Source organism: Aptenodytes forsteri, unplaced genomic scaffold (genome assembly GCF_000699145.1).
Source record: "Aptenodytes forsteri isolate BGI_AS27 unplaced genomic scaffold, ASM69914v1 Scaffold9, whole genome shotgun sequence".
Taxonomy (NCBI): Eukaryota; Metazoa; Chordata; class Aves; order Sphenisciformes; family Spheniscidae; genus Aptenodytes; species Aptenodytes forsteri.
In genome coordinates this window covers 1063938-1087208 of record NW_008796217.1, presented here as the reverse complement: position 1 = coordinate 1087208, position 23271 = coordinate 1063938, and the positions used below count along the sequence as shown (strand labels likewise).

Genomic DNA, 23271 nt, shown 5'->3' with positions numbered 1-23271 from the left:
AGAATCACCTCCCTCGACCTGCTGGCCACGCTTCTTTTGATACAGCCCAGGATATGATTGGCTTTCTGGGCTGCGAGCGCACATTGCTGGCTCCTGTCCAGCTTTTCATCCACCAGTACCCCCAAGTCCTTTTCGGCAGGGCTGCTCTCAATCCCTTCATCCCCTGGCCTGTATTGATACCAGGGGTTGCCCTGACCCAGGTGCAGGACCTTGCACTTGGCCTTGTTAAACCTCATGAGGTTCACACGGGCCCACTTCTCCATCTTGTCCAGGTCCCTCTGGATGGCATCCCATCCCTCAGGCGTGTCAGCAGCACCACTCAGCTTGGTGTCATCTGCATGTAAATAAGCATGGGTAGTGGGGCACATACTTCATTTTTGGGATTTGGTATCTTAACTTTGAATTTGAGCTGTATTATTTCAGAGTCTCCAGGCTGGGAATATGGCTTCCTTAGCCAGGCTGGAAGGGGGCTGTGGTGAGCGTGGTGGGTTGCCCCAGCAAGGGAAGTGTTTGGTCCTTATATTTGTAGAGACTTAGTATTGTCCCCCCAAAAATGGTATTGATTGTCTAAAAAGGGCTTGGTTCCTTGCTGCCTGTTCCTAGTAACCCAATTCTGGTTTGTTATTATACAACAACTGAAGCACTGGAGAATTGTGTTTGCTCTGTTTGATGTTGTATGGACTTAGCATTGCAATATCAAGTGGCAGTTTTGATGGTTTATTGATTGCTAGAGCATTAGAGAGCCCTAGCTCATACTTACTTCTCTCTGGAACATGGCTAGATAACATCAGGGCTACATTTCCAGTTAGTCATATTCAGATGTTAGAAAAAAATGTAGGTATAACCGTACGTACTCTAACAGGGAGACTTTCTTAAGTTTATTTTTACATTCTTGAATTCACTGAGTTAATCTGTGGCAGAAAGTCTGCACAGAATAGATTATCTTATCTAGGACTTTATCTAGAAGAGCAAAAATTGTCTGCAGTTCATGTGTTGTCCCTCACAAAACGATTTTTTTTTTTCCTCGACCAAGTTGTTCTTTGCTGCTTAAATTAATTTCTGTACGCCTGTTACAGAGGAGTAGTGGTGGCACTCTTTTAGTCCCCCAGTAATGATTTCTTTAAATCATATAAACATGTTTGGAGAGTTTCCATGGACACCAATGTTTTGTTAAAATTTTTGTCTGGAGTCAAGAACAGAATGGGACCACAAGTTATGAGAAGAACCTAGAAAGGAGGGGAAAAACAAGTAGGAAGGGCTTCTCAGTGTTCCCAAACGATAGTCTGGTACCGCCTGTCCCATGTATAAGTGAGATAAGAGAAATGAAGTGAGAGTATAGCCTGTGTGAAAGTGGGAGGATCAAGTACAATATATAATGTCATGTGATGCTTCAGAAAATTTCTGCAGTAGTGCCTAGGAAACACACTGCCAGTTTGCAGTCAGCAGCCTGCGCATCTCATGGCTCCGAGTAACTATTAGCATCTCGGGAAAGCCCCTGGGACCATCTGTAGCTGAAGCGTGTTTTACGTGTCACACAATCTCAGTCTCCAGAACAGGGCTTTTAAACAAACTTGCTTTTGCAAGCATGGCAAGCCTGCAAAGCCTTTGTTTTGTTGTTTCGCTGCTTCCTCAGCACTCTTGGTTCAAACTTCTGCACCTTTCTTCCTGTCCTGTAGGTACACAGTGCATCAAGCAACTGCTGGCCAGGGTTAGTTCTTTACTTCAAACTAGATCTTTTGATTCTCCGTATGGGATGTTAAGATAACTACTTTGTTACTAATCCCAAGAAGTATAGGCTAACTTTTATTTTTGTACCTTCCTTCATGTGTTCTCATAAAGAACTGATAAAACAAATGATTCTCTAGATTTCCTCTGTTCATCAGGCGTATCAGTTTCCTTTCATGGGAGTCCAGAGGAGATGAAAACTGCCTTCAGTAGCACTGCTTTGCAGTGCACACCTACAGACTGTTTCTCAAGATCATTCAGGATAACCCCCAAACTTTCCCTTGGCATATGCCATATGCTTTGAATTATTTTAGGAGTTAGTGTCTTCTGAAAGAGAAGGGATTTTGCACATAACTTTGCATTTCTCAACAACAAAGCATAAGGTCAGACTGAAGGATAGACTACTTTGATTAGCCCCAGATTTTTAAATGTTGACTTAGAATGGTGGTAGATAAGAGAAGGGATTCCTTTAATTACTGTCTGTGAAACACACCCTCCATCAGGCTGCCCTGTGGGGCCCAGAGCATCTGTCAGCCCATTGCATTGGAACCTGCTTTCTGCATATTCTGAGTTATACCACCTGTGCATCTCCTTGGCATTGGCCGTAGATGCCAGGCTGACAGAGTGTTTCTTGGACAGATAAAGAAATTTGGAAGTCCCCGAGGCATTCCACCATCCGCAGTCATTGGTGTGATTTCTTTCCCTAGCAAGTAGGTGAGATGCTGTAGCTGCTACTTGTCAGAACTGTGTTGAGCTCAATGGAGTGAATGTGCTGGAACCGAAGTTTTGTCTGAAGGTTAGCTCTCCATGGGAAATATTTATAAAGGGGCTGTCTAGGTATTCCGTGTTAAGAACAGAAACTGATTCTTTTTTTCTGTTTGTCTCTTCAGGTCTCCAAAAGGTGATGTCCATAGTGAAGGATATGTCTTGGAGGTGGAGTGCTGCTCCTCTTTAAACCAACTTTCAGACAAAAAGGAGATACCTGATTTTATTAAGAAAGTGAGTAAAAAAAGAAAAAAAGGCAAACCCCAAAACACAGTATGCTTTTATTTGCATTACAATTACTGCTTCTAGTTCTGTCAGTCTGACAATAAGAATATGTGTACATTTTGTGCAGTTGAAACACTGCACTAGAATTTGGTGTTTTGTAATTTTAAGTATCTGAAGGGAAATTATACTTATTGAGAGAAACAAGTTTGATCATATTATTACGAGAAAATGATCTGTAGTATCACAGGAGGGTGAGCTCTCACAGATGATATCAACTAAGTTACCGGTGTAGAAGACAGTCCTATAATGGTGTAAACATTTTAAGTTGAAACAATATATATAATTTCCATTTTAGTGTCAAAATATCCTGTTGGATAGTACTGTAGTTAAAAGGCCTATTAACTCTTTTTTTTTTCCTCGACCAAGTTGTTCTTTGCTGCTTAAATTAATTTCTGTACGCCTGTTACAGAGGAGTAGTGGTGGCACTCTTTTAGTCCCCCAGTAATGATTTCTTTAAATCATATAAACATGTTTGGAGAGTTTCCATGGACACCAATGTTTTGTTAAAATTTTTGTCTGGAGTCAAGAACAGAATGGGACCACAAGTTATGAGAAGAACCTAGAAAGGAGGGGAAAAACAAGTAGGGAAAGGGCTTCAGTGTTCCCAAACGATAGTCTGGTACCGCCTGTCCCATGTATAAGTGAGATAAGAGAAATGAAGTGAGAGTATAGCCTGTGTGAAAGTGGGAGGATCAAGTACAATATATAATGTCATGTGATGCTTCAGAAAATTTCTGCAGTAGTGCCTAGGAAACACACTGCCAGTTTGCAGTCAGCAGCCTGCGCATCTCATGGCTCCGAGTAACTATTAGCATCTCGGGAAAGCCCCTGGGACCATCTGTAGCTGAAGCGTGTTTTACGTGTCACACAATCTCAGTCTCCAGAACAGGGCTTTTAAACAAACTTGCTTTTGCAAGCATGGCAAGCCTGCAAAGCCTTTGTTTTGTTGTTTCACTGCTTCCTCAGCACTCTTGGTTCAAACTTCTGCACCTTTCTTCCTGTCCTGTAGGTACACAGTGCATCAAGCAACTGCTGGCCAGGGTTAGTTCTTTACTTCAAACTAGATCTTTTGATTCTCCGTATGGGATGTTAAGATAACTACTTTGTTACTAATCCCAAGAAGTATAGGCTAACTTTTATTTTTGTACCTTCCTTCATGTGTTCTCATAAAGAACTGATAAAACAAATGATTCTCTAGATTTCCTCTGTTCATCAGGCGTATCAGTTTCCTTTCATGGGAGTCCAGAGGAGATGAAAACTGCCTTCAGTAGCACTGCTTTGCAGTGCACACCTACAGACTGTTTCTCAAGATCATTCAGGATAACCCCCAAACTTTCCCTTGGCATATGCCATATGCTTTGAATTATTTTAGGAGTTAGTGTCTTCTGAAAGAGAAGGGATTTTGCACATAACTTTGCATTTCTCAACAACAAAGCATAAGGTCAGACTGAAGGATAGACTACTTTGATTAGCCCCAGATTTTTAAATGTTGACTTAGAATGGTGGTAGATAAGAGAAGGGATTCCTTTAATTACTGTCTGTGAAACACACCCTACATCAGGCTGCCCTGTGGGGCCCAGAGCATCTGTCAGCCCATTGCATTGGAACCTGCTTTCTGCATATTCTGAGTTATACCACCTGTGCATCTCCTTGGCATTGGCCATAGATGCCAGGCTGACAGAGTGTTTCTTGGACAGATAAAGAAATTTGGAAGTCCCCGAGGCATTCCACCATCCGCAGTCATTGGTGTGATTTCTTTCCCTAGCAAGTAGGTGAGATGCTGTAGCTGCTACTTGTCAGAACTGTGTTGAGCTCAATGGAGTGAATGTGCTGGAACCGAAGTTTTGTCTGAAGGTTAGCTCTCCATGGGAAATATTTATAAAGGGGCTGTCTAGGTATTCCGTGTTAAGAACAGAAACTGATTCTTTTTTTCTGTTTGTCTCTTCAGGTCTCCAAAAGGTGATGTCCATAGTGAAGGATATGTCTTGGAGGTGGAGTGCTGCTCCTCTTTAAACCAACTTTCAGACAAAAAGGAGATACCTGATTTTATTAAGAAAGTGAGTAAAAAAAGAAAAAAAGGCAAACCCCAAAACACAGTATGCTTTTATTTGCATTACAATTACTGCTTCTAGTTCTGTCAGTCTGACAATAAGAATATGTGTACATTTTGTGCAGTTGAAACACTGCACTAGAATTTGGTGTTTTGTAATTTTAAGTATCTGAAGGGAAATTATACTTATTGAGAGAAACAAGTTTGATCATATTATTACGAGAAAATGATCTGTAGTATCACAGGAGGGTGAGCTCTCACAGATGATATCAACTAAGTTACCGGTGTAGAAGACAGTCCTATAATGGTGTAAACATTTTAAGTTGAAACAATATATATAATTTCCATTTTAGTGTCAAAATATCCTGTTGGATAGTACTGTAGTTAAAAGGCCTATTAACTCCTGGACTCGCCCAGATTAATTTAAGTTTTGTTTCAGTATCACATGATGTTAGCAGTTAGAGATGGTACTGGTAACCTAAATCCCTTTGTCATCCAGAATAGTGTTGCTTTCAATGAACTTCTATATATACTGGGGAATTTGAAAAGAACCCTGCAATTCTTTATTTGTTGCCTTATTTTTAAAATTATTTTTGATGCTGTAATGTTCTGCCAGACTGGAAATTAGCAGGTTATGTCCATTTTAGTGAAGACAGATGCATTGTGCATGTTTCACATTTTGCAGCATCTGTTGTGTCCTATTGCATGTTATAAAAACTAGCATTAAATACTATATTTACTTAGCCACATGGTGTAAGAATAGTGTGAGTCGGCATACTCCCTGAGCTTTAATCCATCTTGCAGTGATAATAGTTAAGAAAATTTTATAGAACAAATTCCAGCACAGGCTGTATGAGCTTGATAGGGACTCAGCTTGACAGACTGCACTCATGTTCAATCTTTCCTTTTTACTATGAATTGTAAAAACTGGATTAAAAATAATGCAGCTATGACTATCTGATCTTCGTCATCATACTTAAAGATATATAGATTTTGGTATCAGAACAAACTGAAGTTTTCTGAACACTTACTAATATTCAAAAGTTTGAGTCCGACTTTTGTTTCAGGGTTTATTGTGTTACTGTACTTCTACTCTGATGCTATCTTGGATTATTTCAATATATTCACACTTAGGCAAAACTGGTGTAGTTCTTGTGTATCAGTTTCAACACGTTTGATTTTGTTCTTCAGTTCTTTGAGTCAGAGTAGAAATATAGGCTTATCTGTCACAACTGGTAGCAAAATTTTACATCATTGCAACAGAAAATTTCTTTGCATTTGTTACTTCAGAAAGAGTATGGCTAACATGAAAACAAAATGACAATCCAGGAGTCAGCTTATTTCCATAAATATCCAATTCTGAGACTCTTTAGAATGTTTTTCTAGACATGGAAATGTTTCTGTTGGTAGAAGCCATTTGATTATGGGATTATGAAGATGCCTTTTTGAAATATAATGATTTAAAATTTAATAGCTAAAATGTATATTTACTGTTTCTCTGTAGGCTGAGTATGTCGCTCATCCTCAGATGTTATTTGATGTAGAGGAATTTGAAGTTCTTTGAAGCTGTTGCTGTCAAGTGTGTGCCGTGTCACTGTCCATATCTGATTAAACACATTATGAAAGTCTCAACACTTTTATGTAAATCTAACTCAGGAAACAGGACATGTTTGGGAGTAGGAATTAATTGTCATATTAACTAATTTGTCTGAGCAACAAAAATGTCCATTGCTTTTAAGGGCATATAAAACAGATGTTTATTGAAGCTGTTGCTGTCAAGTGTGTGCCGTGTCACTGTCCATATCTGATTAAACACATTATGAAAGTCTCAACACTTTTATGTAAATCTAACTCAGGAAACAGGACATGTTTGGGAGTAGGAATTAATTGTCATATTAACTAATTTGTCTGAGCAACAAAAATGTCCATTGCTTTTAAGGGCATATAAAACAGATGTTTACAAACAAAATCAGATGTTTACAAACAAAATAAAAGAAAAATAAAGGACGTTCTTCAAAGAAAGTAGTAACAAAAAGCTGTTAGAGAGGGCAATTGCTTGCTTTCAAAAAAGAACAACCGTATAATTCTTCTCAAACTGTGGAATACAACTGAAGTTAATTGAGTGTTGTAATTGAATAGGCAAATCCTTGATCACAGAGTTTTTCATGAGAGGCTTTTAGCACAGGTATACCACGTTACTGCATTGCAAATTACTATATTTAAAAAAAACCAAAAAAACAAAATAGACTAGCTATATTTTCAAAACAAAATAACAAGTCAAAATTTTCTCCAACTGTGAATTTACTAGAAAAAAATTCCTCCTCCTTGAGAAAATTAATTTTATTAATTCTATTATGCACTGCTGAGCAAGTATTGTTTACATGGAGTTTGAACAAGGATGCAATTTTAGTAACTTCTCAACTGACTTTTTGTTGCATTGAATATGTATGTCATATTGAATATTAACTGCTTGCTCCTGGCAAACACAAAACAATTTTGCAATGGCATACAGCATGGGTAATATCTTTTTTCTTATTCTGTAACTCCATACAAATGTTTAAGAATAATGAAGTAGAAACAAGGAAGTTATTTCACCTGGAGGATGCTTCTTGCTCACTGAAACAAAGTGCCTCGGTACAATATTGACTATAAAACATTTAAGAAATGTCAAAGAAGACACTCTGGTCAAACCTGCGTTCTGTTGCTGAGATCCTTCTGCGCTTTGGGACTCTGTCCTAATTATCTACTCTCTTCTGTACATTTTTGCCACCACTGTGGTTTCCGATTGTGGTAAGAGCCATGGAAGACAGGAGATAGTTAAGTATTGGGGACATAATGTTCCATCGGATACTCTCTTCCTGTACCTTAAAATCATGTTGACATCACCACGTTCTGTTTGTTCTTTCATATCAATGTGGATCTAGTGCAGCTGAACATGTCCTAAAGAGTTCAGACAATCCCATGGTGTCTTTGTCATGTAATTCCTGGGCAATGAAAGAAGTAACTTAACTGTTGTATATGTACTTTACTGCTGTATTGATATTAGCACTCCTGTCTTTAGCTCTCAGGCAAAACAGAGATCAAAAATTTGCTCATGAGCAAAGCTAACTTCAGAACTTCTGATCACTGTGGCTCAGATCATTCTGAAGTTGTTGCAAGTCAGAGATGTTACTTCTAAGATACTGTATTTTGTAAAACTTTGACTTGTGTCTCATGTAAAATAGGACAGCCTTTAATTACTCCCTTAGTTGCTCTTTATTTCTGTGTATCCTGTTATCATTTTTTTCATCTGAGGGTGTTCTCCTGAATCTACTGAGACAAGTAAGGGAGGAGGAGTGAGGCTGACATCCCAAGAAAAGAGTTATTTTGGATATGCAGTCATATATGAATGCCAAATATGTTTCTCATGACCTTCGTTTTCCACATCAATCTGAGTTACGTGGTCTAGAAGACCTGTAACAGGCAGAATGTTTTACTCCTATGTTCACATCTTTGCAGTGTTGGTGAAAGGTTAGGAAATGGAGGATAGTTTCTGTACCATTTCTTCCCAGTTCTGACTTTTTAAAATTTAGGAAGCACATCTTTGTATCCTTGGTTGCCTGCTTAATAATGTTCTGTCAGAAGGAAGTTCTTGTATGTTAACTTTTTTCCAGTTTGACCCCATTGTAGAGTTCATATTTCTGGTCCCTGTGGACTCATTATCCTTCCCTAGGGAAGTATGATAAACATGGAAAAGCGTGGTTTAAAAATGCTGCAGCTTAACTGAAATCCAAATGCAGGCATCTTCCTTTTGTGTTTTTTACTAGACAAGGACATCTCCCTGCTGGTCTGTCCTTACTTGACTCAGAAATGAGGCTAATTTCTTCCAACAAACCTAAGGCTGTACAGATGAATAATTGGTTTTGTGTTTTCAGAAGTGGACCAGTCCAGCTTGGAACATGACTGCTGTCTTGAAACACCTATGTAACGCTTATCTTGCGACGAAATTTGCCATATGAGACAGCGTCAAATCTGCTCATTGCTGTTCCCTCTGTTCATAGGCTTGAGGAACCTCAGTGAGCATACAAACGCCATCACCAGCACTAGCTCAAAAGCTGCCAGTAACATATCACTCTCTTAAGTGGTCCTCTGAACAACTTTGGTAGTCTAAAGTACCCTAGAAATAACCTTGACTCCTGCAGATGTAGTGACTTTGCCCCTAGGTTTGTTGACATTTATCTTCTAGTAATAGCATTGCTGGGTAGAGGAAGTGATGGTACCTCTTGGACTTAAGCGAGTGGGACCCCAGGGAGGAATATGCCAACAAAACACATTGCAGGGATGCTGCCACCCATGTACTTGTTCTAGAGTTGGCATCTGAAACAGTGACCACCAGTTCTCCCTGGTACAAAGGCAAGTTGCATAGGGAATTGGACTGTTTTGAAAGAAAGGCCATACAATACTAACACTTGTATGAAGAACTCACATCCTACATTGCTGAAGGGATCTACCATATTTGAGCCCTCTTGCCAGTTTTATGGAATATACGGTATCAACTGGTATTTACTGGAATTTTTCTAAATGCCTTTTAAAAAAGAAAATGTTATGAGGAATAGAATTGGCATGAGGAATTAGTATGTTTCAAGTGTTAGTTTATGCACTGGAAATTAATACACATTGCTGCCAACAAGTTTAAACTGTAGTTGAACTTACGCAGCGTACTCCTGAAAGGTGAGAGATTTCTCCGAGGGGTTCGATCTTCCTGCCCTTTATCTGCCCTAGCTCCTTTGGAGGGAACGGCAGGCAGGAGTCTGGCTGAGTGGTTGGGTAAGGAACTGCTACACACCCCAAACAACCACAGGTCCGTCTCACTGCATGTTTCTCCTTATCGATGTTTTTATCAAACTACAGGGAGACTTCTTTTCCTGCTCTCTTGTTTTTTCCCCTCTATTCATCTGTAGCTGTTTTGGTGTTATCAAGATAACTGCTATCTTAGTTCATGCGCATCATTTTCTGGAGAGTCATCTGTGTTACGGCTCTAATTGGTGAAGAATTTTTGTATTAGTATTGCTGTTAAAAGACAGGTTGATTCTCCAGCTTCTTTTAAGTTGCTAGGTAGAAGCAGGGCTGGAGTATTTAGGAGGACTTCTGTCTTTCCTATAAAATAAAAACTGAATGCCTATATGAATTCTCAAGAGGTTTTGAAATCTTTTCCATAGATGTTCCCAGTCAAGGGAGTGATTCAGCCCAGATTTGGCTCTTCACTTATTTCCTACATATTTACTCACATCAGAATGAGCATTTGTCTTACATGATCAAAACAAGGGACTCCACATATCCATACAGTGTCTGAAAGCGATATCCATATATCCATACAGTGTGTGATATTAAATGATTTTGAACTCTCAACTTCTGAGTTTTAAAACTCTCTTCAGCATCTAACTATGAAACAACAAGAAGATGTGGAAGATGAGAAGTGTGTCATAGGACAAATTTGTCCATAATAATATGGACTTTTTATATATATATATAATTATTTGTGTTTGTAACAGTATGACAAGCAAATGAGAAGACAAAAGTCTGCAATTTCCTAGAGAAAATGAATGTGAAAATTACTAGTCTTGTAATTTATTTTACTTTTATTTGTAATCGCTAAGAAAAATAGTTTTTTATATAGCTGTTCCAGTATTTCTCACATTCTTGTCTCTTTTTGTTTGTCATTTCTTATTCTTCATCTCTTAATCTTTGCATTGAGATTTCTTTTTTAGAAGGAACAGAGAGATGCAGCTTATGTGTTCTGAAGAGCACTAGACGGTTGGTGGATTTCTTGAGTCTGTTGCTGCGATCTTACAAGGATCTCTTCTGTGAAGTCTCTGATTGCTCTGTTGGTGCCAGGGTTCCTTAGATGGTTATTGTAATCCTAAGCATTATTCTTTAGTTTAGCTATGTTTTAGCTGGCCTGTTCAGAAATTCCCTGCAGGGTATACAGTCAGAGCAGGTGGCAGTAAAAGATAGAAGAGGGGAAAAATTGAGTCTTTAATATTACTCAGAGGATTGTTCTTCAAATGAATAAGCAGTTCAAATTTACTTCTGTGGCTAGAAAATGACCCCTCTAGAGTACTGTTATTACCTAGGATTACTTATCTAGATGTGATCCCAGCCTCTTCTAAAATTATTTCCATCCTTAAAACAAACCCAAAAAATCCCACCCCAAAACCTTCACTCTCCAGGGTATTTGCGAAAGAACAATACAACATTTATTTCTTTAGCGCATTGTAATGAAAACCATTGCTGAGCGCTTAGCTGACTGCTTTGTTTTCTGCATGTTTTCAGTGCAAACAGAGCCCCTATTTTATTTTTAAGTATTTGGATCTTAGAAGTAGATATGGTCATGAAGCAGAAGTTGAAACTCAACATCAATGGTTCAGCTGTTTGTGATCTGCTGTGATAATATTTATTAAAGTGCATTTTGTTAACATTTTGTAAGTGTATATATAACAAGAGATGGTAAAAAATAGCATATACTGTATTTTAAACAGCCTAGTGTGAAGGGAAACATCTGTTCCTGGTTAAGCTTCTTTCAACTTGTGTTCTTTTGACTAAGCCCTGTAAGAGTGGTGTTGATATATATCTTCCATGAACATTGCAAAACTTTTTTCAGGACTCTCCCAGGAGCCTGGTTGTGCTTTTATAATCCTTTGCCCCCAGCAGCTTTCAGAGTTGTCCTCTTGACCAAGATAAAAATAGATGTTATAAAGTATGTAGTTGATGTTTTTAATGATCCCACTTCTGTCTGGTGGGAAAAATAACTTTTTTTTTTTAAGAACAATAAATATGATAATATTTTATACTGTGCTAAAATAAAATATGGGCAAATTGTTCAAATTGTAATTTTGGCTACGAGTAACAGATGGCTTGATGAAACAATGTGATTTTAAAGAAACTCTCTTTGGTTTATATAAAGATAAAAGAAAGTGTTCCCTGCAAATTAAATGTAAAGTCTGTAAGTTTGAGACTGAATTCTTAATTTTTAAAATATTCCTGTTGTCCTGAACCTTTTGGGTTTTTGTTTTCATTGCTTAGGACAGAGATGGACTAAACCAGTGTCCCAGTTTTGTATCGCATTAGAGCTAGTTGATAACAAATAAGTGACTGTTTTCTCATGTTCTACAAAGAACACTGAATTGTGTTCATCCAGCTAAAACGGTTGTGAGATACAACGCTTAACCATCCGTCTCTATAAATCTTTATTTTCCCCTTGCTTATGTTCACCCATTAGAGTAGGAGTTTCTCTCAAAAGATTCACGCACAAGACATGGTCTGCATTTTGAAAATGCCTGTTCTCTAGAGCAAGCTCTTGAGACAGAGTTTCTACAGACTTTTTTTTGACAGTGTATATCAAGTATTTGGGTTGAGTGAGCATAGCTGGCTGCTCTGTAGCAGTTTATCCCAGGTCTAAAACAATTTTTAGGGAATAGATCTTAAATGACGTGGATAAATTCAGGATTTCTTTTTGGAGTTTAGGGCAAGGATGGGAGGCCGCAGGTATGTTACACAGCTTTTGGGCAGGTACCGCAGTCACTGAACCTTTGTAGCCTTTGTCCAACAATGTTTGCCCTTTGCCAGCTATGTGAAGGAACAGATGCTAAAATAAGATGATAATATGAGAAGAATCATCGCACCCAGGACCACAGAGGATGAGACAGTGTGGTTTCAAGAGCTGTCATCTAGTGAGATATGCTGAAAGGAGCAAGTGTACTTGCACCATGCTGCACTACATGTTTAGTATGGTTATATTGTTCTCAGGAATGAATGTACAGCTAATGCAAGCTGAAGAGGAATTTCAAGTTGTTACTCTCATCCCTGCCGTGGCTCTAGTAGCAGGAGACATACAGCTTGCTGTAACTTAATATCTCTTGGCAGCACTGTCTTAAAAGCCTGTCTTCTGTTTTATTCAGCATAGCAGTAAGCTGCAGTAGGTACTTGCTTCACTACATTTCTCCCTGTTCTGTTTGTAGCTTTCAGTTCCCTTTTGCAGAGGCTACTAACAATGAGCATGTTGTAAAACTGCAAAGCTTGCTTTCTTTTCCCTGTTCAGTGCCTTGTTATGCTCTACCACAAATGCAATGAGAGCTTGCCTGTCTTCTGTTTTATTCAGCATAGCAGTAAGCTGCAGTAGGTACTTGCTTCACTACATTTCTCCCTGTTCTGTTTGTAGCTTTCAGTTCCCTTTTGCAGAGGCTACTAACAATGAGCATGTTGTAAAACTGCAAAGCTTGCTTTCTTTTCCCTGTTCAGTGCCTTGTTATGCTCTACCACAAATGCAATGATAGCTTAAAGTGTCAAGTCAATGGTTCTGTTGAATGGGCTGTGTACTGCAAAGATGGAAAGGCAACGTACATCTGTTTCTTCAAGAAACTGATTAGTTTTTAGCTTTTGGGTTTGTTTTTGGACTCTTATCTTCTCTTGGATCTGTCAACTTCATTCTAATAGTCTTATCTAAAGTTCCCAAACAAAATTCTGGTCCAGGTTTTCATTGGCAGTATCAATATAAACACTGTCAACAACACTGCTTAAAGAACGACTCTGTGGTTTGGGATTATGGTAACATTTTTCAAGGCATCCCTCCAGTGTTTTATCCCTGGTGGCCTATTTTGATGTAATTGACAGTGAAAATACTTGATAATTTGAAAGCCTGAATGCAGACTGGGATTTGACTTTCTAAAAGCTACATTTATATTTATTCATATTTATATGAACATGAACTATCTATCTCAAATTCAGAATTGGTGAGTGTAAACTGCAAAAGGTTAAAAATGCATGGGAAGTACAGGCTTAAATGACAGAGCATCCTAGTCAGAAAGGTTGCATGCTTTACTAATTGATTAGTAGTATTATCTTTTTTTGTAACGTAGTATTAGAAATGCAAAAATACTAAAGTCGCAAAAGTTTTGAGTCGTTTAGAAAGAACTAAACCCCTCCTTCAGAACATTAGCTAAGCTTAGTTTTAAAATAAGCAGTAAACTCTTGATGACTGTTGCCGTCTTCTCAGGAAGAACCATGTGAGACCTACAGAAAATACCAGAGGCAAACTAAAAGCCTGTCTTAATTTCAAACATCTGTTTTCAGGAATGAACAAACTAGAAGGGGGATGTGCAGTATTTGTGATGCAACATGTACTACTAAATATTAATGAAGGAGGACGTAGTTAAAAGACTGTAGTCTTGAACATCCTTTTCCAGTTCCAACTCCTGGCATGCAGTATATAGCGTTCTCCTCAAACCACAAGATCATGTTCTTTGCATGAAGATCCCTGGTGCTATGTCTGTTGTCAAAGGAGATTTGCTTGAATCTTAAAAAGAAGGCAGAAAAATACAGTGATCTTCTTTCTGGTGCGCTTTATGAGATCTAATGCCTCTAACATTGTTCTTTTAAAAACAACCACCAAATAAACAGACAGACAGACAAGCATTTCTTTTATTGGCTAAGACAGTTTATGCTTGGTTTAAATAGATAGCTCTGAGCAAAATTAACCAGCTATTGTTTCGAAGGCCATATGTTTGGCCATCAGTAGGACTAAGTAGCACTCTTTCCCTTAGTTCACTGCAGAGCTAACGAAATGCATCTGACCATCGGAAAATCAGTTCATTGCTCCTAGAGAATGTTGTCCTTTCTCCAAGCGCATTTTTGCTATGTGTGCTCTTCGTAAATTGTTTCTGTTGTTTGTTTTTTTATTAGCAGCAGTCCCCTTTACTGGGTTGCTACGACATTCTTTCAGTACCTTGTTATGTCTTGAACCGTATAGCAAACCTATTAATGAAATGTTCAGTCCTAATGCCTAGGTTTTGAAGGTGGTGTTTTCCAGATCATCAGGAAGCGTAAGCCTTGAGACCATTTAGGACTGCTATAAACTGGAGTTCCCTGATGACATTAGTAAAACTGCTTTTCCTCTGGATGCATCCCAAAAATGTCCAGCTCCTGGCATATAAGAGTTAAGAGAAATTCCTAACACTTGTCTTACTAAATAATTTGTTTGAAAATCCTTATCCAAGAGAGAGATTCTCATTATTAAATTGCGGTGCATTATTTCCCATGTTTATTGACGTGGGTGGAATACTATCCTGAGCTTGTGGGAAGTGTTTCATTTGCTGTGTGCTATCCCATGGGAGAAATGTACAGAATCTCCCTGTAAGCAATTATCGAAGCTGACAAAAGTATATCATTCTGTTCAGCATGGGATCTATATCCTTGAGCTTCTGTATTTGTAAGTAGTACCATCATGCTCGCTATGAATAGGAGATTATTACAGAGCTGATAATGCAACAAGAAACGCAGAATCACAAACAATATGTGGACTGTACAATGAACTTGCCAAGTGCAGTATTCTAAATAGATTTGAAAAGAAAACCTCTATGTGGCTGTTCAAAATGAGCTTTCAACCTGGAATCTCTGCACTTCTTTCATGGTTGTGAGGCCTACAGTTTAAAAAAAGTAGTTTTCAGAAAAGGGGATTTCATCATTCAGCCATACTGTTGCCAGGTGTGGTTTTACAGATCTTTAAATTAGTCTGTCAGCCATTTTCTAATTAGGTAGGGAGCTTTCAGGAGAACCAGAAGTATTTAAAAAGATGGACATAAATTTGCTACATCAACATAATGTTTAGTGACACTGTTTTGTGCTGCTGATGGTTCCTTTTTTCCAAATGCAGTATAAAAATAGCAGTCAGTCAGTTCTGAAATAAACAATAACACTTCACAAATGTTAAGAAATGTTAACACAAGTGCCCCAGCTAAAATTCAATTAAGGTAGTGACATCAGGGTTGGACACGGTGCTTGTTCCTATTCCTGCTAGAGTTAGTGGGAGATTTGATATTTATTTCACAGATAGGAAAGGCTAAATCTCTCATTTTTTTCCGTTCCGGGAAAATGCCAGGTTTCTAATCAGAAATGGCATTAAATTCTTTAACTGCCTCGGCCTTCTGTACACATGAAATTTTACCTCTTCTTTAAGCAGGCTCTATTTTTAAACTGGTGTAAATCCAATTTGTTGCAAGCCAGTTATAAACTGATTTGGATGTACTCACTTGGGGGTTTATCCAGGTTGAAATAAATGAGTTAAGTTCTGCTTCTGTTGTTGAACAATAACATCTTTTGTGATGGAGACCTGTTCTTGTATTTGTGGTTAATATCACCCAAGCAGCAGTTTATGAGGCAATAAAAATGTTTCTGTTCCTGTCTGGGGAAAGAACCAAAGAATTTTTTTTTTACTTTAAATTTTGTTGGAATTTCCCTTTTAAAAATTTCCCAAGATGTAAAGAGCAAGTATGTAGCATATTTAAAATACAAAAAAAGGTCAGTAAAACAATTGAAATTATTAAGGGCTTTTTTTCTGATGCGGTAAGTGGTGGAGATGCAGTTGTTCTGCTTTTTATGCTTTTTCCTCTCTTTTAGTCATACAACGTAGTATGACAAGGACCTTTGTTAGTAGTCTTTGTTAGTACTCTAAACTGGCACATAAAGGCAAGTAATTGTAGTATTTATCCGACCTGGAATATGTTCTGGGTGACCCTGTCAGAGTAGCATCATGTTCTTCCCATTTAGTTCAGCTTTACCCCTGCTTTCTGCCGTGCGTTGCCCTCTTCCTGATTCCCAACGCCGCATCTGCTAAGATATTTTCCCAAAAGGCTGGAACAGACATACCTGTCTGTGTGTACCAGCGCAGGATGCCTCAAAGGGTCCAAAAACTGCAGGTGGCTGGTAGAAACAGCCCTTCTGCCCTGTGTAGCTCCTGGGCATGACCTGTATGGGTACTGAGGTTTGGGCTTGTTTAACTCTGGGCTTTTGTTTTGCAAATTCAAATATTCAATATTTCAAATACAGGAAACAGGAAATGTGAATGTATACTGGATGACACGGGTCATTCTGGATGTGAAGGCAACTAAAATTTTATACTATTTAAGCTCTCAACAGGATGCTGAAAAAATCAAATTGTCTTTGTTTGTAGTTTGAAAATGTTCAGGCTTTATGCTTTATTTATGATGAGAGCTAGCCTCTTCATGGTTTTGTGGAAAGTTGGAAGGAAAGACTGCGTCTGCTGATATATCACTTTGCTGTTCTGCAGCTTACATTGCACTGCTAATTTAACATTTCCTGCTAAATTTGCTTTATTGAAAATAATGAGATGCTTGGTTCTCTCTTACGTAATTGGGAAAATTTGAAATATAGGTTTAAATAAGATTTTGTATTCTGTATACTGCTGATTAACTTGTTGGGAAAGGGCCTTGAAGATACAGCCTCTTTTTCCAATCTTTCTGCTAAAGTATTAGGCTAATACGGCTTAGACTATCATTCAGTCCTTAGTGCCTCCTATTTCCATTCTGAGAACAAGAGCCTCAGAAGAAAAACCTCAGCATCAGGTATTCCTTAGAACAAACACATTTTTTTTGAGTGAGCCAAGACTGTAAAACATTGCTACAATAGCTGTGAAAGCTGTTCTCATCCAAATCACAACATGGGAGAGTCTGGTATAGATTGACAAGCAGTCTTTATTGACCAGGACCAATAAAATTACTACATATGTACTATCCTCAAACTCTTACCAGTTGCATGCTAGTTAAATTTCTATAATTAGCTGCCCTGCAACCTACTAAACAAATGTAATGGTGTGTCTGTAGATTAGTTGTAAGAGATGAACTGAATTTGCAACTCTATCATTGACTGTATAAAAAAGTATTTTTAAAGTTACAACAGGGAGTCAGGACCATTAAGCATATTATGTATGCATCTATCATTGACATTCACTTAAACCTTTCTGAGCAAGCTAGTTGCATGCTACCTTGCTTTGTAGACAGATACTCATTTGAGAAAGATACTGCTAGTAGTATTTTTATTTGGAGGTTATTGTCGTTTTCAGCATGAGCTTTAGTTAAGTCAGCATCCCAGGTTTGCCAGGCTAAACACCTGTGAAGACCATTGCCTTGTTTCCTGGAGAGCTCTGTTTAAGTTCCTGTGATCACGAAATCAAGAGTTAATTTAACATGGAAAATATAATAGTGGTTTGAAAGAGGAAGTTCTTGTTGTTGATCAGGTGTCATATGTAGGTTTGTGTGTTCAGAACAGTAACACGTTACCAGGAAGTAGATGATTCATTTAAAAAAAAAAATATTCTGGGTAGGGAAGATGCAGAAATGAGCTTCCTCTTAAATTAAAAAAAAAAGAAAGAAAAAGTTGTACAAAATTCTTCCTAATTACTTGCAATTGGAAAAAAAGGCCTGAACTGTTTCACATAAGTTCATAATAAATTGAGCCTCAGAGAATAATTAAGACACTTTAACTCTCTGGAATTACATGGTGTGCAGAGAAAGTGAAATTATTTCTCCATTCTCAAGGCATTTCTTTTTGAAATATTTACATGTGTTTAGACTTTATATTATATGAAGAGTATACATTACATGGAAACCTTTCCTTTTCAGTGGGTAATTTTGATAAATGAATCAGCAGACACTCATATTTTCACAGAAGTCTGGCTCTCGCTGCAGCTTCTCCTGGGTTTGAGGAGTGGGAGGCTGGTGACTTGAATGGATTGTGCCTCCGTAGTGCTGAGTCTGCCTAAAAGAGATTTCTCTTTCTGCTTTGTCTCAAACCTTCCTTAGTTGATTCCAGCTTTATCTAATTGTCATTACTACTAGCCCAATGCTTTTTTCTTAGGATCTTTTGTGATTTGATTCCTTCATTTTCCTCCTTTACCTAAAGTGTACAGGATTAATAATAGCACCCCTTAGTTTCCATTTTTCTTCTTCTTCTTAGTTCATCTCACAACGCCTTTTTCTATTCCGAGTTCTGTGTCTTCCCAAAAGTGATGTATTAAAATTTATGTCCTCATTATGTGGAAGTTTGCCATTTGTGTCTCAATCCAAAATAGGACAAACAGCAACTGTTGTTATAATGGTGCATATAACAGAGAGAATTAATAACCTTTTCCTTGCATAAATGTCATAATCACACACCTAATACAGCAGAAGATGTAATATTAAGTCCCTGACTTTGTAAGGTTGATACTAAAACCTTGTGTGAGTAATACCACTTCTGGTAATTTAGCATAAACAAACTTTTCAAACAGATACTTTATCCCTTGTGAAGAAATATGTACGCGTTTTCTCTTTTTTTTCTTTTTTTTTTCCCTCCACTTTCACATTATTTCAGATGGTTTAGGGAACTTCTTCATCCTGCTTCTCTAGAATGAAACTTTTAATGTAAATGTAACATGACAATTTCTTGTGGTAGTGGACAAAAGAAGCAAAATGACATGCTAGCTGCCTTGAAGGGTGTTATTTTCTGTATTTCTGTTTAGCTAAGACAGCTTGACAGTTAAAAATCTAATCTTCTTTGACTTGTAGATTCAAGATGCTGCAAGTCAAGGCTTGAAATTTGTTGGAATTATACCTCAGTACCATTCCCAAAAGAACTGTCCTGTCAGTGCCTCCCTGACACCCACCAGTAACAACTCTCTGCAATCAAGAGATAATAAAAATGTTTCAAATTACCCTGAGGATCATGCTTCACCGGATGGCGAGAAAATAGATGGCATTAATGGGTGCAGTACTCCAGCACGGAGTGAGGAAAGTGCTGACCAACATGCCACATCCAGGGAGGGCTGGAGAGGTGAAGGACAGGCTACTGAAGAGCTGAATCTCAAGTCTGCAAAGGGAAACGAAGAACAGTTTCAACATGCGAACCCAAGTGTAAGAGAAGCAGCCGACAAGCCAAATGGACTTGCGGAGAATGAAACACCAACACGGTGCTTAAAACCACTTACTGGCAGTAAGTATTGCAGTGACCTCTCATACATAAAAGACAGGTTAAAATTGCCTCAATTATGTTCCCAGCTCCTTTGGGGGGTGGCGATGCAGGGAAGACCTTACCACTGTAATAGCGAAGAAAAGATGCACCAAATGAGCCACTTAACCTGATTTCAACATGGTTACACAGTTCACAATGACTGAGCTAAGTCAGATGGCAAATGAAGAGACGATATAAGCGGGTGCAACTTTGTTATGGCCCGTTTGTATGCCTGAGTGTAAAGACTTATTTTTGTCTGCTGTTCAGCTGAATTGGTTCACTTCTGTATTTCTTGTGATACCCTGAGAGCTCTTGATCTTTGTATCCTTTTTGTCCATTTGAAGGAAAAGCCCTGCTAATCTGCCTGACAAGGTTTTGCAGCCATAGAAGGAATAAGTCACAAAGCCTTATCACGGTTAGCCCCTGTGTAGCAGGTGAACAGATAGCTGGAATTAAACCACATCAGGAACAGCAGGAATGTATGTGACCTGGACTCTGAAGTCTCCTAGTATCCTGTAGTCAGGCTGGGGTCAGCGCTACAGTCAGAATTGCAATTACTGGAAAGCAGCAGTTATTTTTGTTAATAGCTCATGTTTGCTAATTCATAATAAAGGTCCTCTTGGTAATGGTGCTCCTAATAATTTGCCTTCCAAGTCTCATTTTTTTGTAAGATTATTCTTCATATACCAGTTTTCTTTCTTTCATTTCTTTGACATATGTCTCCTCAAGTGTGCTTTCCACTTTTAAATGTCATTTTATGCCATCAAGAAACAAAAGTCTCAGCTGAGGTCTCAGAGTACCCTCCTTAAGGTGTTTGTTGCTCCGAGGTTACTTCAGTAGCAGGAATTGTATTCAAAAATAGGATGTAGACCAGAGTAATATAGAAAATGAAAAGTCATCAGAAAAAAATATTCTTGCCCCATTTCCAGTTTAAACCTCAAAATATTTTTCTTTCCTATATTTGCTTAAATCCCAGAAAACAGTGTGTATACTCATTTCTCTTACTGCTTTGCTTACTTTCCTTACAAGCTACAAATCTACGTAAGGAAATTCCATCTACATTCCTTTCAGCTGCTACTGTCCTTGACTTTAATATATCCCTATTCTTTGTCTTACATAGATTCAGTCAAACAATCCTAACCCTTTGGGGATTTTTTATGTAGGACTGAGAATGACTTTGCATTGTACCCTCCTTGGACTATCGTCTTGGTTTCTGTTGCATTTTGGTGTAATTAGCTTTTTGCCATCAGATTTGGATCACACTCTAGTAACCTTTCACCATATTTTCTTCAATTTTTATTGGGCAAGGGGGCAGCCAGATTTGGTCAAAGCATAGCTATTATTTGAAAAATTTGTTCTGTTTTACACTAGAATCTTACACATTATAAAACCTCTCAGTTTTTTAGTTCTAAATTAGTTATCTCCAAGTCTAATCAGATCAGTTCTTTCTCTTTTTATATACGCTTTGAGAGAGTTAACCTAGCAAGTTTAATCACCTTTTTGATGCTATTCTTCTCCATACTGAACAGTGAAAATCTTTTGCTACAAGTAACCATGTTCTTAATATTTCTGTGTAATGTGAAGCTGATCACCTCCAATCTTTCAGCTTCTATCTGTCTCTAACACCCCAGTATTTTATAACAGCTGCTGATTTGCCAGATAAGAGGTTTTATTTTAAAAATGCCTTTAGTTTCCTTATTTAGTTTCCTTATCTTTTTTTCTCTGAGTGCTTTTTGGCTTTATTTATTTCTCACAGAGTTTTTTTTAATTGGTGAGTTATGCAAATACTTGCCAAGACTGAAGGTCTGAGAAGGCAATTTTATGTGACAGTTCACCTATAGTAGGATTTTCCCAAATCTATTGCCTGTACAACATTGCTGATTTCTTTATTACTCTTGTATGAATTTTTGTTATTACAGCACTCCCTTTTCCTCCCATGGAAAATGTATTTCAGTCTTTGGCACCAGTTCTCCATCCTTCCTTGGGAACATGAAGATAGAAAGCATCAGGTGTTTTTTTTTTTTTTTTCCAGTTAGCCTACTTACTCTGTAGGAAGTTACCACTCTTGAACTCCTCCTTCTCTACATAAAACTTCAGAAAAAACCCGTAATATTTCTTACTATTTGTGGAATCTTAATTTTGTTCTTTATTTTAGGTTTTGTACTATTCAAGTGTTATTTTTATGCTTCTTCATTTTTTTTCCCTAAATATTTTGTAGTGCTCATTCACTTTCCCTTTTATTAAAGGGCTCTTCAAAGTGGTGTTGAAAATGATTTGCCTGTGAACAAGGCACAGATATTCCAATGGTATGTCCAGAAGTGCTGTGTTACCTAGAACCAAACTGAATGTGTCTTTGTCCATGCTTGAGCAGTCAGGCTCACTGGTGAAAACTGTTGTCAACAGTGACAACAGTCAATAGTGAACAGCGGTTAGGACTGGTGTACTATACAGTCAGTAATGGTGACAAACCAAGTCAACCGCTGAAAGACTCCCACACATTTTAAATGCATGTTGTCAACAGCCCAGTGTCAAATCCAAATTATCATCTCCCTATGGTTTTCCAGTTCCATGATTTGCTATTTTTAATACAATGTCTTCATATACACCAAAAAGATCTCAGTTTCCAACATGAGTCGATTTTGGGGGTCAGAATCAAAACGATCGTAGAAGTTTTCTGTGTACGCTCTTCTGAGTTAGGATTATCATAATTTTGTTATTTCTCAACAAGTGGTAAACAGCAAAAGGATTCATGTTAACAATTTATTCCTTTCTACTCTATTTGAATCATGGTTCATGTCTGAGATCATTAGGTCTCTCTCTTATTTGGTTATATCGTGAGCTTCCTGCTCTCTTCTTCAAGTGCTGCCAGTCTGTCTCTGAGCATCTCCCTTCTAATATCTTTTTCAGTTTACACACTACTTCTGGCTCAGTGATGTTTGTTAGAGAGCAATCTTAACATTTCTCTTGACATCTCTTTCTTTGCTTTAATACTTGAGATTAGAATATAATAACTTGGAAACAAGAGTAGCTTATTGAATGAATGAATTTCATATAATGTCTTTACCTTTTATATTAATGTATTTTGGGAGAAGTTTTGGCATTTGGAAGTCAATAGAAATTTTACCATTGATTTCCACGTCCATTAATAGGTAAAATAATAATGTCAAAAAATTTTTCATTGGTAATTTTATTGATGGTTGTACCCTTCTGAGAATTTGAAAGGTGTATTTGCACTTAAACTTGCTTACAGTTACGGCTGTGAAAACTCAGCTTTGTTGTCAACAATGACTTTTTTGTAATGGTAAGCCTATATTAACTGCTCCTATGATATACTAGAGGAGATATGGGGCAGAGTCTAGAAAATGTTCTCATTTGTAAGACCTTTCACAATTCCACTGTCAAAATTCATTTGCTGTTGTGTTGATGTCTCACCTTGGCTCAGACCCAGAGTAAATCAATGAACCAGCTAGCATAGTCTCTACATTAATGTTTCATTGCATTTTCTTTAGATGAGACTACTACTTGCTGGTTCCATACCATTGTATTATCAAAACCAAGTTATTTAATACTTTAGTTTAATGGCCATGATCTACAGAATGCAGTTCCTCCTAAATTTGCAGTAAGATTTT

At 37.8% G+C, this 23271-nt stretch overlaps 1 protein-coding gene across 1 annotated transcript in view; it reads left to right on the top strand.

The window, feature by feature from the left end:
- Positions 1–23271, top strand: part of RFTN1 (raftlin, lipid raft linker 1) — a 93114-nt gene that overhangs the window by 41648 nt on the left and 28195 nt on the right. The window contains exons 3-4 of the mRNA XM_009288591.1: positions 2616–2724; positions 19201–19624. Coding sequence (XP_009286866.1) covers positions 2616–2724; positions 19201–19624 — 533 coding nt within the window. The remainder of the gene's footprint in view (positions 1–2615; positions 2725–19200; positions 19625–23271) is intronic.